General features: G+C 42.5%; 1 protein-coding gene across 2 annotated transcripts in view; it reads right to left on the minus strand.

The window, feature by feature from the left end:
* The window catches only part of LOC124805071 (carbonic anhydrase-related protein 10-like), a 925,040-nt gene that overhangs the window by 63,423 nt on the left and 844,711 nt on the right, over window positions 1-16,906 (minus strand). For both annotated transcript variants that reach the window (XM_047265497.1, XM_047265498.1), the window contains one exon: window positions 12,620-12,774. In XM_047265497.1, coding sequence (XP_047121453.1) covers window positions 12,620-12,774 — 155 coding nt within the window. The remainder of the gene's footprint in view (window positions 1-12,619; window positions 12,775-16,906) is intronic.

The following is a 16,906-nucleotide window of genomic DNA, read 5'->3' on the forward strand; positions in this document are numbered from 1 at the left end:
TGTAACCACAAAGGTAGCTGAAGCTTCTCACACACTACACTGCTGAGGACTCAGTGCTCTGCTAGGTACCCCATCTTGTGCAAAGTGGTTGGCCATCTAAATGCAAGCTTCTGTGGCACTCAAAGCTCCAAGATAATAGTACTCTGAAATGAGCTAACCACCCTCAGTGATGGGTAAATGGTTACACCAGGCTCATAATCATAGAGGCCCTCCAGTACCACATCTTATCTCTCTTGCACGTTGGGAACTGGGGCATTGCAATCACCAAGCATCTGACCTGCCAATGTGTCTCCTAGCAAACCATAGATGTGGTGCTCACCCTCCTACCCCAGTGCCAGAGTGAACAGGTCGCCCCTCTATTCACTTTTTTCCTTGGCCAGACATTTCTGTCCCCTGGTCAAGTTACAAATCTCTCTAGACGCTGGCAACAGTTTCTTCTACATCTCAATCGTGCCTACCATGTCTTCAGAGCAGAACACCCAAATCCTGTCCACCACTTTTTCAGGTGAAGGGCTCCCAGAAAACTATTTGACGGATAATGGTGCTCAGTTTCTTTCCGCAGAATTCTCTGCTTTCTCTGAAGAAAATGGCATAGAAATGCTAAATACTGTGCCCTTACATGCTGGCACTCTGCTTGGAATGTTCTACATAAACACATTGGCCTTACCTTCAAATCCCAACGATCTACTGCCACCACTATTTGGATGAGGGCTGTGCACTCTTTCAGGCTTCTTATCGTTTCACTCTTCAGATTGAGACAACCCCAACTGAGAAACTCTGTGGCCAACCACATCGGTAGCAATTATCTACCATCCATTCCACCAGCGTCCACCCTGCTCTTGGCAGTCCAGCTGCCACCATTTCCCTCTCAGACACCAAAGGCTTCCAGCGTTGGTTTCCTGTGGCCTTTACCAATCTTAAAGGATACACAGTAGCTGGGCTGACTCTTCAAGCTGGTACAGTGTGCTGGAAGCACATTAACTAATAGTGGCCTCTCATGGCCTTCTTACATGATCCATTAGTCTACCATCAAGCTTCGTTCCAGAGGTTCAGTCCTCCACAATGCCCTTCCTGGTTACCACTGGCCTGTCTTAGTTCCAGCCTGCAGCCAACTCAGCTGCTCCACACTCTACATCACAGCTTCTCAGGTGCCCTTGCTGTCAGCCAGAGCTCTTCCAGGTACTTTAATATGTGTTATCAATTTTCTTGCCATTCAAGTGGAGGGTAGGATGGGGGGGGGGGGTGAGAGAGAAATGCTGTGTAGAGGTCTTTCGCCTACTCAGCTAACAACTCAGATGGAGTATGTGTGCATGGACCCCACAAGGGACAGTTTTTCAGACGACAGATAGGGATAACCACTTTTTGCGTGACCCCCAGGCAGCTACCAATAGATGCCGCTGGTACCATGGATCCTTTCTTCCTACGTGTGCTATGTGACCGAAAGTAGTACCTGTGGATTCCTGGTGACCAGGCAGTATCTGTGCCAGTGGCTGGGCTACACTCAGCCGGTGCATTCCAAATGAGTTGGCTGGGCCAGACGCCCATTGCCTTACCATTCCCATAATCCAGATCTCACTATGGAACAGCTGCAACCCCGACAACGACGTCCTCATCCTCCCTGGCCTCAAAGAGCTGTCAGATACAGACAGGCACAATTTGTGATCTCTATACTGAAGAGACACAGCCTCTGACACTGTGACCAACAATGGGGCTATGTAGTATTTGCCTTTTTTTCCATTGTCAATAGACCAGACTTAAACTTGATGATGTTGTTTCGGGATTTACGTTTTGCTCGTCATCTCGGGACTTTCAGTTTTAGCACATCCATTCCAGACTTTGATTGAGGCACGTTTAGAGTGTGTACATTGGATCTAGGTACTTCCAATTTACTGTGACACTTTAAGACCTACATCTTTCAGATATTATTATTGTTCTTTCACTGTTCAACATGTGGCCTGTTTTCAGTTATTGTGCTCCAACATAACTCTCATCAGCAAAGATTATTTAAGTGTGTCACAATAAACTTCATTTGATGTCTGGGTACTTTTTCTGGGTGCCATTCAGCGGACACATCAGACACAAATTTTTAACCAATGTCTGGAGCGTTTTGGCAGACTGCGTAAGGTATTCTGTGCATGAGATATGTCCTATTTTTGAGTGAAAACCTTTCTATCATGCGTCAGTTTTACAGTACGTTCTGAGTGCTGGAAGATTTGTCATGACATTTTTTATGTTTTTATATTCATTGTGAAAACTGAGTAAAAGGGTGATCAGTTGGCAGTCGCAAAGGAAGCTGCCAGACAGATACCGACTACAAACATGTTGTCGCAATAAGGAAGAGATTTATTTTTCCAGTACAACTCGCTGTATGACTACTATTTATGGCGACACATTAAAATCTTTATCTATCTTCTTGATACAGAGCCAGAACCCACCATCAAGTTATGGGTAAAATGATTTCACCTCCATGTCTCCTATTTCGATCTGAGCCTGAAAAAAACAGCAAGCTTAAAGGAGTAAAATAGTATGGCAGAAATGTGATATTAGGAAGGTGTCAGGATTTGTATCCTATAAAGAGTCACAGGTTTCAGAACAGCTGTAAAGAGTAAAATTAACCTGAAAGAATTCTACCTAGGTAACAAGTCACCCAGCTTTGGCAGAACCCATGTAGATGCAGACTGGAGCAGGCGACGAAGGTTTTCTTCCATAAAAGACCTATAATGGTTTCAGGTTTTATGGTATGAGAAAGAAGTTCCTCAAAGTGTATGTCACCAGTGCAGCATGGAATGGAAATGGACTCGAAACCACCAGAAATCCAGAGCAGAAGAAGCTAGAAGTATTTCAAATGTAGTGATGTCAAAGGATGTGAGAAATTTAGTGAACTTGAAGTGCACAATGGAGAGTATATCAATATGTGAGAAGGGATAGGTTTGTGAGAGATCTGCCACGCCATACAGGAACAGTTAACAGTTAACCTGACACTGTAAGGAATTATGGATATCCGTTTTCTATAGCAGTTTCTTATCGCTGAATAAATTAATGAAAGTAAAGATAAGATGGAGAGCGTGTGAGGCAACGGGCGAGTTGTGGCACCCTGAAAATATTCTAAGTTCGTAGCTGGCGTGGCCACACGGGCCGCTCAGCGGACGCGGGATTCTCGCAGGCGGAGCACATGGTGCCAGACGCTGGCCGAAGCAAGAGGGGTCTAGCCGCGTGGCTGGGAATTCCATGGTGACGCTGTGCCGATGCCGGGAGCGCCAAAGATGGCGGAGTTTGTGAACCCTTAATAGCAGACATTTCACAGTAAGTATTGAAAACGACCCGTGGTCTAGGGGTAGCGTCTTTGATACATAGTCAAAACATCATCGGTCCCGGGTTCGATCCCCGCCAGTGTCTAAATTTTGATAAATAATCAGCATTGGCGACCGAAGACTTCCGGCATAGGAAGTCAGCCTCATTCTGCCAACGGCCTTGTCAAAGAGGGCGGAGGAGCGGATAGAGGTTCAGGGCACTCTCTTGTCCTAGGGCTGGGAAATTGCCCCTAAATGCGGAAGAATCAGCAATGATCAACGACATGAGCATGCCAAAGGCAATGGAAACCACTGCATTAAAGACACGTAACGTGTATCCACAGGACATGTGGCCTGTAATTGAAGAAGTGTCATGATTATCGCTCCATTGGCAAAATATTCCGGAATAGTCCCCCATTTGGATCGCCGGGAGGGGACTGCCAAGGGGGAGGTTACTATGAGAAAAAGATTGAATAATCAACGCAAGGATAACGTGCTACGAGTCGGGGCGTGGAATGTCAGAAGCTTGATCGTGGTAGGGAAACTAGAAAACCTGAAAAGGAAAATGCAAAGGCTCGATCTAGATATAGTAGGGGTCAGTGAAGTGAAGTGGAAGGAAGACAAGGATTTCTGGTCAGATGATTATCGGGTAATATGAACAGCAGCAGAAAGTGGTATAACAGATGTAGGATTCGTTATGAATATGAAGGTAGGGCAGAGAGTGTGTTACTGTGACCAGTTCAGTGACCGGGTTGTTCTAATCAGAATCGACAGCAGACCAACACCGACAACGCAAGCTGAAGATGAACAGATAGAGAAAGTGTATGAGGGTATTGAAAGGGTAATGCGGTATGTAAAGGGGGACGAAAATCTAATAGTCATGGGCGACTGGAATGCAGTTGTAGGGGAAGAAGTAGAAGAAAAGGTTACAGGAGAATATGGGCTTGGGACAAGGAATGAAAGAGAAGAAAGACTAATTGAGTTCTGTAACAAGTTTCAGCTAGTAATAGCGAATACCCGGTTCAAGAATCACAAGAGGAGGAGGTATACTTGGAAAAGGCCGGGAGGTACGTGAAGATTTCAATTATATTACATCATGGTCAGGCAGAGATCCCGAAATCAGATACTGGATTGTAAGGCTTACCCAGGAGCAGATACAGACTCAGATCACAATATAGTAGTGATGAAGAGTAGGCTGAAGTTCAAGACATTAGTCAGGAAGAATCAATACGCAAAGAAGTGGGATACGGAAGTTCTAAGGAATGACGAGATACGTTCAAAGTTCTCTAACGCTATAAAAATGGTTCAAATGGCTCTGAGCACTATGAGACTTAACATCTGTGGTCATCAGTCCCCTAGAACTTAGAACTACTGAAACCTAAGGACATCACACACATCCATGCCCGAGGCAGGATTCGAACCTGCGACTGTAGCAGTCGCGCAGTTCCGGACTGAGCGCCTAGAACCGCTATACCACTGCGGCCGGCTCTCTAACGCTATAGATACAGTAATATGGAATAGCGCAGTAGGCAGTACAGTTGAAGAGGAATGGACATCTCTAAAAAGGGCCATCACAGAAGTTGGGAAGGAAAATATAGGTACAAAGAAGGTAGCTGCAAAGAAACCATGGGTAACAGAAGAAATACTTCAGTTGATTGATGAAAGGAGGAAGTACAAACATGTTCCGGGAAAATGAGGAATACAGAAGTACAAGTCGCTGAGGAATGAAGTAAGTCCGCAGCTCGTGGTCGTGCGGTAGCGTTCTCGCATCCCACGCCCGTGTTCCCGGGTTCGATTCCCGGCGGGGTTAGGGATTTTCTCCGCCTCGTGATGACTGGGTGTTGTGTGCTGTCCTTAGGTTAGTTAGGTTTAAGTACTTCTAGGGGACTGATGACCATAGATATTAAGTCCCATAGTGCTCAGAGCCATTTGAGCCAATGAAATAAGTAGGAAGTGCAGAGAAGCTAAGAAGAAATGGCTGCAGGAAAAATGTGAAGACATCGAAAAAGATATGATTGTCGGAAGGATAGACTCAGCATACAGGAAAGTCAAAACAACCTTTGGTGACATTAAAAGCAACGGTGGTAACATTAAGAGTGCAACGGGAATTCCACTTTTAAATGCCGAGGAGAGAGCAGAGTGGTGGAAAGAATACATTGAAAGCCTCAATGAGGGTGAAGATTTGTCTGATGTGATAGAAGAAGAGACAGGAGTCGATGTAGAAGAGATAGGGGATCCAGTATTAGAATCGGAATTTAAAAGAGCTTTGGAGGACTTGCGGTCAAATAAGGCAGAAGGGATAGATAACATTCCATCAGAATTTCTAAAATCATTGGAGGAAGTGCCAACAAAACGACTATTCACGTTGGTGTGCAGAATATATGAGTCTGGCGACATACCATCTGACTTTCGGAAAAGCATCATCCACACAATTCCGAAGACGGCAAGAGCTGACAAGTGCGAGAATTATCGCACAGTCAGCTTAACAGCTCATTCATCGAAGCTGCTTACAAGAATAATATATAGAAGAATGGAAAAGAAAATTGAGAATGCGCTAGGTGACGAGCAGTTTGGCTTTAGGAAAAGTAAAGGGACGACAGAGGCAATTCTGACGTTACGGCTAATAATGGAAGCAAGGCTAAAGAAAAATCAAGACACTTTCATAGGATTTGTCGACCTGGAAACAGCGTTCGACAATATAAAATGGTGCAAGCTGTTCGAGATTCTGAAAAAAGTAGGGGTAAGCTATAGGGAGAGACGGGTCATATAGAATATGTACGACAACCAAGATGGAAAGGTTCAGGAGTGGAATTAAAATACAAGGTGAAAGGATATCAATGATACGATTCGCTGATGACATTGCTATCCTGAGTGAAAGTGAAGAAGAATTAAATGATCTGCTGAACGGAATGAACAGTCTAATGAGTATACAGTATGGTTTGAGAGTAAATCGGAGAAAGACGAAGGTAATGAGAAGTAGTAGAAATGAGAACAGCGAGAAACTTAACATCAGGATTGATGGTCACGAAGTCAATGAAGTTAAGGAATTCTGCTACTTAGGCAGTTAAATAACCAATGACGGACGGAGCAAGGAGGACATCAAAAGTAGACTCGCTATGGCAAAAAAGGCATTTCTGGCCAAGAGAAGTCTACTAATATCAAATACCGGCCTTAATTTGAGGAAGAAATTTCTGAGGATGTACGTCTGGAGTACAGCATTGTATGGTAGTGAAACATGGACTGCGGGAAAACCGGAACAGAAGAGAATCGAAGCATTTGAGATGTGGTGCTATAGACGAATGTTGAAAATTAGGTGGACTGATAAGGCAAGGAATGAGGAGGTTCTACGCAGAATCGGAGAGGAAAGGAATATGTGGAAAACACTGATAAGGAGAAGGGACAGGATGATAGGACATCTGCTAAGACATGAGGGAATGACTTCCACGGAACTAGAGGGAGCTGTAGAGGGCAAAAACTGCAGAGGAAGACAGAGATTGTAATACGTCAAGCAAATAACTGAGGACGTAGGCTGCAAGTGCTGCTCTGAGATGATGAGGTTAGCACAGGAAAGAAATTCGTGGCGGGCCGCATCAAACCAGTCAGTAGACTGATGAAAAAAAAAAAAAAAAAAAAAAAAAAAAAAAAAAATAGAAATGAATAGTAGCCAGATGAATCATGACACCTCAAAAAATAAACTCGTTCATTACCATTATTTGCATGACGATTCTGATTGTGTAACCTGATTTTCAAAATCTTTATTAGTTTAAAGTTTAGTATCGAATTTCCAAAATCTAAACGCTTCATCCGATTTCGTCGATCGGTGTGTCTTTAGAAAGCTATTACTGTAAACCTAAATTGGTATAAATTACAAGCATGTAACGTGAATAGTGCATGAGTTATTACTATCGATCGTGTCAGGCCATAAGTACTCCACAGTTACATAAAAAAACGGTAGTAGCATGCTTCTAAATATATTTATTCATCTGTATCTTTGTTTATATCCGATATATACTATTCATGGAGAAATTGGTTAAATGTTTACTGTGTTTTGGAAACCACAGAGACATTCGGCTACTGCCCTACTTTTTCTTGCTATTCCTTTGATATATGTTTATTTAATATGTTTATGTATTTAATAACGTCTGTTAGAGCGTGTTTATGGTCCAGCCGTAGGAATATGTATTTAATTTCAAGTTATTTAAATGTAAATCCAGTATTTCGTATGTGTTTCAATATGTTTGTGAGTGTACATTGGCTTGGAGACATGGAGGGAGCGCTCTAGCCAATCACAGCGCTCGTTACTAAGAGAGACGTATGTAGGTTGGGAAGGAGCGTCCTTTCCGGGGAAGACATGAGGTAGTTCGGAACGGTGCGCAGCAAGGGAGAGTCGCACAGGACACAGGGAGTGCTGGACGTTGACCAGCGACTGTGGGTAGCAGGAACTACGTGGAGAGTGGAGCAGTTTGCGCGTGGTAGCGCGAGGTAGTAATATTTCGTAGTGCCGACTTAGGCACTTGTGAGATTTCCATCGCTTCTACAGTGAAGACGTAGTATGCATTTAGAAGTGAATATCTCACGAGCTATGTTGTTGCTCATAACTAATTACGTGCAGTAGGAATCTATTGTTTCCCTGTTATTCAACTTATGTTTCATTTAATTGCTGGACCATCGACACCAATAAGTGGTTTGCACAAATATACCGCATTCTCAAAAGTACTTCTACTATCGTACTCATCATTTAAAGTCGTTAAAATAGTACCTGCAGATTTTGTTTAATATTTCATTTATAAATTTCTATGTTACATTCATAATTCGCAATTGCAGAGGGATAGGAACTTTCAAACATTCGATTCATGTGTGTATTCATATTGTATACTGCTGACTCAGCAATATTTGGCCTGTAATGCGGCATCTACGTATCCCAGCCCCTAGACAATGAAACCAGCCCAAAATTTTAATAATTCAACTCAGAGTCAGAGGGTAAAATGTTGAGGGCTACTATTTCATCACATAATTTTATTCGAAAGCCCGCAAGCATCAAATCAGTAGAGAGACAGTCATCAGAAACACAGTATTCGTTCAAAAAATGTCTCACAGAATCGACACATGCTGTCGCTCCCGTGTCGTTTGTGAAAAGTTGCGACGGTAACCTGGTACGATGTGTGGTACGACAAAGTAGATAAAAAAGAGACAGAGTGGCGTCTTGTAACCTCGAGATCTTAAAGCGTCGAAGAAAGAGATGTAAAGTATTGGATAGAGATCTGTTGAATTTCCAACACGTACAGAAGAATAAAAAGGCCAATTGTTAGAAACTTTCAGTCAACGTGTTGTTGATGGTTGGAGTAATGAACTCATTGCCTTCATATAGAAGAGTGGGCTAAGTTGTAAATTTCGATTTCGGCCGAGAACGTGGTGATTTCAGAGTTGCTAAAGCTTAAAGAAGGTTTAGTAATCATGTAAGTACTATTGAAATTTACGAGTGGTACAAAGCAGTCTACGAAATAATAGTATTTACAGTGAATTAATAATAACAGTTATAAACAACTTGGGTGGACGTATGAACTTCACTTGAAACATGTGCACGCACATGCAACAGCACACTATCCACTTAATGGACAGTGCAGGAGGAAGCTTTTATCCAGCGCAAATGAAGTGGCAAGTAAGTATCTGATTACACAAAAATTTTTAGATTTTATCTCAACTAGCTTCTTTTCTTTCCTTTGGGAGATTTAGAACCAAAATCAAACACTTTAAATTAAACGTCGTATGGACACAATGAAAGAGGTTATTCAGAAACATCGTCCTAACTTTCCAGGCAGTTTACTGTGAAGGTCCCCCAGATTGTCCATACTCACCGACGGAAACACCTAATGCCAAAGCTCCTACTGTAATTTCAAATGGTGGAACGTGTACTATATTCAAACAGACGCAGGAAGCTTTCTTTCCAAAATCTGACGTAAGTCTTGCGAATTATACATAGAAGTTCGATAAATCTGAACCTATTATATGTACAGACTAAAAATTTCCTATGTTAATGCGATTCCTCAAATGAACGAACACAGCGGTGATGAACTGAACATTACTGAGAAATACTGACGTTGACGAACGTCAATAACGAAAGACGTTTTCTGCTGGTTCTGTTAAGGTTCATCGCTTTCTATCTGCCTTCCTTTTTCGTTGGATCACTATAAAGTACAAATCTGTCTCTGTCCTTTTGTTTTGTTACTAATTCTGACTTTACTCCACTCCTTCTTTTCGGATCTGTTAGTCCACAATTTCTGACTTAGTAATTTGATCGCTAAATATTAATCACAGCCTTTCCTCCTGTACTGATTGTATTTGTGATACTATTTCGCAGCACAAAATTTAAATAAGCCATGGTCCACACAGGTATTTGCTCACAGCACACACACGATTGAGCTGATGGCCTTTCCTATTTCGTATACTTTTGCTGACCAGATTAATTAACATTCATGTAAAAAAGCATATTATTGACTACAGTAACCATAAAGACATTTCGATGAGTTCTAGTGCCTCATTTAAAACGAACTATTTCAGTCTTTCACAAAATTTAAATGTCTCTAGTGCATTACATCGAACCCCCTCTTTGTCTCTTCCTTTACTCGTGTTACACAGAAAAGTCCTCCCTCTGAAACTCTGTTCTACCTCTATCCACCCCATTTACTTACAATTAAGTCTTTCATAATTTGAAAAACTGATATTGATTTATTCACGTAATTTACAGGCATGGTTTTGGTGCCATTTTATAGCAAAATAAATGGAGTTTTTTACGTTATACCTAAAAAGGCTCCACTGTGATCTAATTCTTTATGGGGCAGACTTTCCATTTGAAGTCGATTACTTACCGAACTCGCTGCAGCAGGGCAGGTGTGACTTGTTCAGTTGTGAGACAGAGTCTAGCTCTTAGCTCTGTTAGTGAAGCCAGTAGGGGGACAAACACTGTACTCATGACGAATCCCCAAAATGGAAAGTCACGCGATGTCAGGTCCAGTGAACGTAGGGCGATGCATCTGGTGTTCCTCCGATGGTGTAGTTACCCGGAAAGCGGAATATTCGAATTTCCGGGCGTCTGAGAGGCATTTTGAGGGTGTGTCATCTAGCCTGAACTGAATGATGCGTTCTTCATCACAAAAGTCAATCTAGAAGGCTAAAATATTTTATAGCATATCTAAGTACACCATTCCATTCATAGTTTTTATGGAAAAAGAAAGGTTCGTAAATAGTGCTCTTTCTCCGTGAACAAAATACCTTCAGTTGTGGACTACGACGTTCATGTTCCATAGATTTTCATGATTTTTCAAGCCTCCAAATTATTAATTTCACTGCTTAAGTGAAAAATCAACTCATCACTAAAGATAACCTTACCAGCGAAATTCTCATCCTCAAACAACCGATGTAAGATTTCCACACAAAAATGCTTATGAGCAACGTTATCAGTGCCCTTTAGTTCTAGCACAGTTGCAAACCTGTTTGGTTTGAGACGCAACCCTTTTCATAGCACATAACAAATACTCAAATGTGGGACGCCCAGTTCTCAATAAGCACACCTGTCATTAGTGTAGCACTGTTCACAGAGCTCTGGCTCACTTGCCCCGCGACGTCATCAGACTCACGTGGACTACCTGAGGGTTTATTATATCTTACTGAACATCCAGTTTCAATAAAACACTTACGCCCCTCATAAATAATGGGCCTACTCTATACGAAAATTACGTTACAAAGCTGACGCAGACTTTGAGTCTTCAAACCGAAACACATGGCGAGCACTCTCAAGTCTAAAGTGCACGTCATTTATGTTGGCGGCCGAGTTTAGGTTCGTTCTGCGCATCTGACGTCACAAAACACAGTCAGCCAATGAACAGAGAACGATGTTGCCACATCTCGATTGCAGTGCAGAGCATGGACGAGTGTCTTCAGTTTTAGAAACGTTCAGTCATAAATAAAATAATAGAACAAAAGCAATGTATTGATAGCAGACATTCTTTTATAGAAAGTTTGGAAAAGGCATTCTTTATACCAATTGCTTCATATTCTATTAATTAATTAAACCAAACAAGCAATAAGACTCCTAATTCAGGTGATAGCAAGGAAAGGTGTTTGTATCACTCTCACAAACCGCTTTTTCGCAATAAAGAACAGCAGTAATTGTTTATTTCCTATTGTACTTCGACGAAGCGTGAGTAATTCATAGTCATACCAACAGTGTTTGTCAGTATTTTGCGTGACATGTTATACTCCTCACGGCGTAATGTAGTCAGATGAGATGCGTTGGCGTAACGGTTAAGGTGTTGGGCTGCTACGCGAAAGGTTATGATTTCAAACCTTATGCGGTGCTTAATATTTTCATTATTTAAAAACAATATCGAAGTGCCTTACTTCACGAATTATATTCGTTTGAATGCAATTTTTTGAAATTTCTAGTGCTTTGTCTCTTCATTAACCCTTTCGCTGCTGCAGACACGTGCTCGCCGCATTCCGCGCTGAGCGCGATTTTGTCATCACTGCACTGCTCGCCTGTGCAGACACATGGTGTTCCCACTGCTTTGACACACTTATCATCGACACACTTATCGATTGATAAGAGTGTCAAAGCAGTCGGAACACGATGTGTCTGCACAGGCGAGCAGTGCAGTGACAAAATCGCGCACAGCGCGGAATGCAGGGAGCACGTCTTTGTAGCAGCGAAAGGGTTAATGCGGCCGTGGTGGCTTTACTTCATGAACTGCGCGCTCCCCCCTAAACGTAAGCTTGCGAACTATGCTATACTATGGTGCTGCTTCTATTGGCGCGTGCGTCGGGTGCAACTGGCAACGCAGCAATCTCCCGCATCTGGGCGGGCATGCGCGAGCCGCCAAGATAAAGGAATTGAACTATAGTAAAGGAAGCCATATTTGCTGCAACTGCCGCTAGCCTAGCGCTTGCGGTGGCACGTTTCTCTACGAGTATGTCACGTGAGTCAAAACTTGATGTATTTTCCTTCAGGAAGACACTAACACTATTTCCTCAAGCCGTAAGCTTGCCGACTTTTCAGAGTTAAAAATTCTTTTTTGACACACAGTGTAAAGAGGCTATTTTTGTGTGTCAAACCAATATGTATTTATTTATTTCTCTACATGATTTGGAGATGCCCCTTCATCTATGGTGATTTGTGGATATGGTCTTAGATCGAGTGAAGCTTGCCACTGGATTTCAGTAGTCTCCCTACTACCATTCTCTTCCCTAGGCTAGAAAACAGCTGCTGCCTGCCGACGTACAAAACGTCAGAACACACACACTGCTGCTGCCCGCCTCCCTAGGTTCAAGCAGACCTCGTGCCTGGAGATGTAGATGGGCTTGTTGAGGACGACCCAGACGGTGGTCTCCCAGCAGCCAGGATGCGTCGTCGAGCCCTCGTACGTCATGTAGTGGTCCGTCCGTGGAAGCAACTGCTGCAGCGTCAGCGGCCGTATCGGCGTCGACGAGGCTGCGTGAACACAGGACACCGTGAGAGCGTCACATGCAGCTGGGAGACTTAACGCTAATCTTTGTAAGCATTAAATACAGAGGGTATAAGTGCAGATATTTTTATATGTGGTACCTTGATATGTACACACATGAGTGTGTTTGTTGTTTCCTCTTCGTGTCGAACACTCTTCCCACAAACACTTCACAAACTCTACGGCGTGGAGTTTTCTGCACAGCCGTAACTGCATCACTTAGTGGACTACGCCTGTCAATATAGACTAACAATTTTGGGTCCACACGACCACACTTCAACACCTGACCTGCTGCCCAGAAGGATATGCTGTAAATATCAATGGCTTGCTCTTGCTACATATACTTCGAGATAATAATCCATCTAAGAACATAACACTTATAATAGCTATAATTATTTGTCTGCAAATACTGATGTAATGGTGTTCAGTACAAAGTTCTTATTCACCAACTGTAATATCTGCACTTATACCCGTTACACCCTGTATATAGTGCAATTAATACACCATAAAACTAGCGTGGTTACAGCATTCGTCAGAACATATTTATAAACAGTAAATAAGAATACCTATAATCATTTAATGCGTCAGACGTCCTGCTGTAAACCTCTAGAAGCTATGTTCCTTAATTTGTCAGCTGTTCTACTTAGAAAATAAATAGCATTTGTGCAGGAATACATCAGTGCGATGTGGACAAAAGAGAAAAACAGATTTAGGTACACAATCTAATCCGAAAGTAAGAGAAAAAGCGAAAAAATCATTGACCGTAATATATTTCCATTATTGCGATTCATAGAAATGACTGACATAGTATTTATGTACGTAATAAGGAAAACATTTCCTGCGTCTTAAAAATTTTTACTCGCAGGAAGTGTTTTAACAAAACTACAACGAACCGCGCGACTGATACGGTCGCAGGTTCGAATCCTGCCTCGGGCATGGATGTGAGTGATGTCCTTAGGTTAGTTAGGTTTAAGTAGTTCTAAGTTCTAGGGGACTGATGACCACAGCTGTTAAGACCCGTAGTGTTCAGAGCCATTTGAACCAAAACTGCAGTGAGTGTTCCCCTGTGTTTGAATTCATATCCTGGCAAACAGAAAATCCTGCGAACTGGATAGAGACTTTCTAAGGATGAATCAGGAGTGTGTTTCACTTAATGGAGGTATAAAACAGTGAGCTGTAATACGCTATGACACAACCTAACAGTGCAATTACTATTTAAAGGCCTCACAGTTCTGACAAAATTACCAGTACAAAAACAACCTGCATCCTCCTCTGTCTTCATAGTAAATCACACAGGGCCCCTCATAGGCTTCTAATTATCCGTTTTCCATTTCGTCTGTTAGTTTTTGATCATTCGGTGCTACGCTATCGCAGCAATCAAAATATTTTGTATTTTTAGAAATGTTTCATTCTTTTCGATGTGGAGTGACTGAAGTTTACTGTTTACAATAATTAGCCGGGTTCATTTTATCCGGCGCTCAGTTTTAATATGCCAAATATAAACTGCGCAGAATATGTTTTCGACAGAGTGATATATATGTTTATTTTTCAGTATTGGTAATGAATTTCGCTTTCGAGACGTATTACACTACCGCAGATACTAATAGTGGTGTACGTACTGAAGCTACTACCGACAACTGACTACAGAGCATCCGGAACAACAGCACTTAGGGTGATCTCGCAAGTCATCCGAGCCTTGTTTCTTCTGAAGGAACAGAGCATCACGTAGAGACATAGTTTCAGTCCGTCTGTTTTACAAACTCAGTCCGGTATTTGTTGCGTACTGGAGCTCAAAATCTAGTTACTTGTGAGAAGCATCTATAATGCGTCGATAAAATGCACGGTATCTCTGTGTACACTACGGCGGTTCGCATCAGGTCTTTTCATAAATGTGTATACGTCCACTATTCCCTCCTAAACCACTGAATCTTCACTGGCGGAAAAAAAATCGCAGCAAAAAGAAGGAGTTGTATGATATAAACGAAAGCTGTTGGAGTGTTTCTACACCTGCAACATGGCGTCTATTCAAATTTCACGCCAATCGCATAAGGGTAGCACTACTAGCGCCTCTGTGAGGATGCAAATTAGGTTTGCTTTAAGCACATGCCGCAACCGCCATGACCAACACCTTAGTGAGTTTAAACGAGGTCGTACAATAGGGCTACGGGTAACTGGATATTCCTCCTGCCATATTGCAGAAAGAGTTGGTAGGAACGTAGCGACGGTACATGACTGCTGGGAACGGTGGTCACAAGAATGTACGATGCCAAGAAGGGCGGGCTCCGGACGGTCTAGGGGCTCTACTGAGAAGGAAGTCCATCGTGTTCGGTGTATGGCTCTGGCAGCAGCAGTCTGAACATCAGCTGGCGGTGACACAACGAATCGTTACAGACCGGCTGCTCAGAGCCAGACGCCTGTAGTGTGTATTCCTCTGACCCGAAATCAACACAATTTGCGACTTCAATGGTGTCAAGCGAGAGCTCACTGGAAGGCAGGGTAGAGGTCTGTTGTGTTCTGTGATGAAACATGGTTCCATCTCGGTGCCAGTAAAGACATGCCGTGTGTTGTTTAGGAGGTCAGTAGTGGACCTGCAACCAAACTGTCCGTATGCTAGACACAAGGGAACATGGAGTTTTGGTATGGGGTGCGATTTTCTATGGCAACAGGGGCACTCTCATGCTTTTGCCACGCACACTGACTGTAAATTCGTTATTCAATCTGGTGATTCGACCTGTTGTGCTGTCATTCATGAACAGCATCCCAGGGGGTGTTTTCCAGAAGGATAAGGATCGCCCACCTGCTGCTGTTGTAACCCAACATGGTCCACACAATGTCGACATCCTCGATCACCGGATCGAATCTGTCTCCAGTGGAGCGAGTACTGGACATCATCGGACGACAACTGCATCGTCATCCAAAAAAAGCGTTAACCGTCCCTGTACTGACCGACGAAATGCAATAGGCATGAAATTCCATCCCATAAACTGACATTCGGTACCTGTATAACACAATTTATTCGCGTTTGCATGCTTGCATTCAACATCCTGGCGGATACACCCGTTATTAATGTACCAGCGTTTCACATTTGCAATGGCTACTGTCGTGCTTACATTAACCTGCGATTTTGCAATGTTAGTTACTTAAAACTTAGTTACTTCAAACCGTTACCTACACAAAAGCATTCACGAAATTTCATTACTCTACATTAATTATTTGTTGGTCTTGCGATTTTTTTTCCGTCAATGTGTGTCAAGGATATTTCGTATGCATACTGAATGGTAAATGAGAATCAGCGCTGTGTATTTTAGAACCTCCTAGCTTCCACAGGAGTCGAGATACTATCAAAAAAGCGTGGTTCTAACCATGAGAGATAGGCTGCTGTCAATGACATGAGATAAGTGGGGGATATCAGGGCCCCGTTTCGTCGGCCAGCAACAATGCCGCACGTTCGTGGAGACGTGCACAACATATGCACTGACAGATAGGGAAGGAGGCATTTTTAGCAGGAAGTTATTAGTAAGGATCAGTTTGAGTAAATTATTGAAGGTTAACAACAGAGTCTGAATGGCAAGGAAAGATAGCTTGCCATAAATGTCGCGTGAACTAGGAGTATATTCTACGGGGTTAATGGTATTATGTTAATGAGGACTCAGTGTAAACTAGCTTGTTTAAAAGTCTTTTGGTAATAGTGTAGAATGGCACATTCCATTGTAGAGGTTGTATCCTAATAATAATGGAGGGAATGATTCAGGACTTGAACTGTTAATGCTAAGATAAGGTGCCTGTCCATCTCGTCCTATTCCCGATCTGTCTCCCCCTCATCCTTCCCCATTGTCACGTTTTCGTTCGGATATCCAAAAGTAATGTACTGAAAGTATGGAAGCCACCATCTGTAATTGTTTTGCCTATTGTCCCGTTATGAAATTATTTTTAAGTAATCCTGCTTACGTAAGAATAATTTCTTGGCGTTCTGTATTTACGCATCAAGTTCAAAGGTATCAATTATCACTTTGTAGTTCTACACAATTTTTGTCGTGCGACTAGCTTTAAATAGAGTTTACACTTCTGTTTGTCTATAGTAACGTAGTAACAGTTTGAATAACCAATAATGAAATCATT

The sequence above is a fragment of the Schistocerca piceifrons genome, chromosome 7 (assembly GCF_021461385.2).
Source record: "Schistocerca piceifrons isolate TAMUIC-IGC-003096 chromosome 7, iqSchPice1.1, whole genome shotgun sequence".
In the NCBI taxonomy this organism is placed as follows: domain Eukaryota; kingdom Metazoa; phylum Arthropoda; class Insecta; order Orthoptera; family Acrididae; genus Schistocerca; species Schistocerca piceifrons.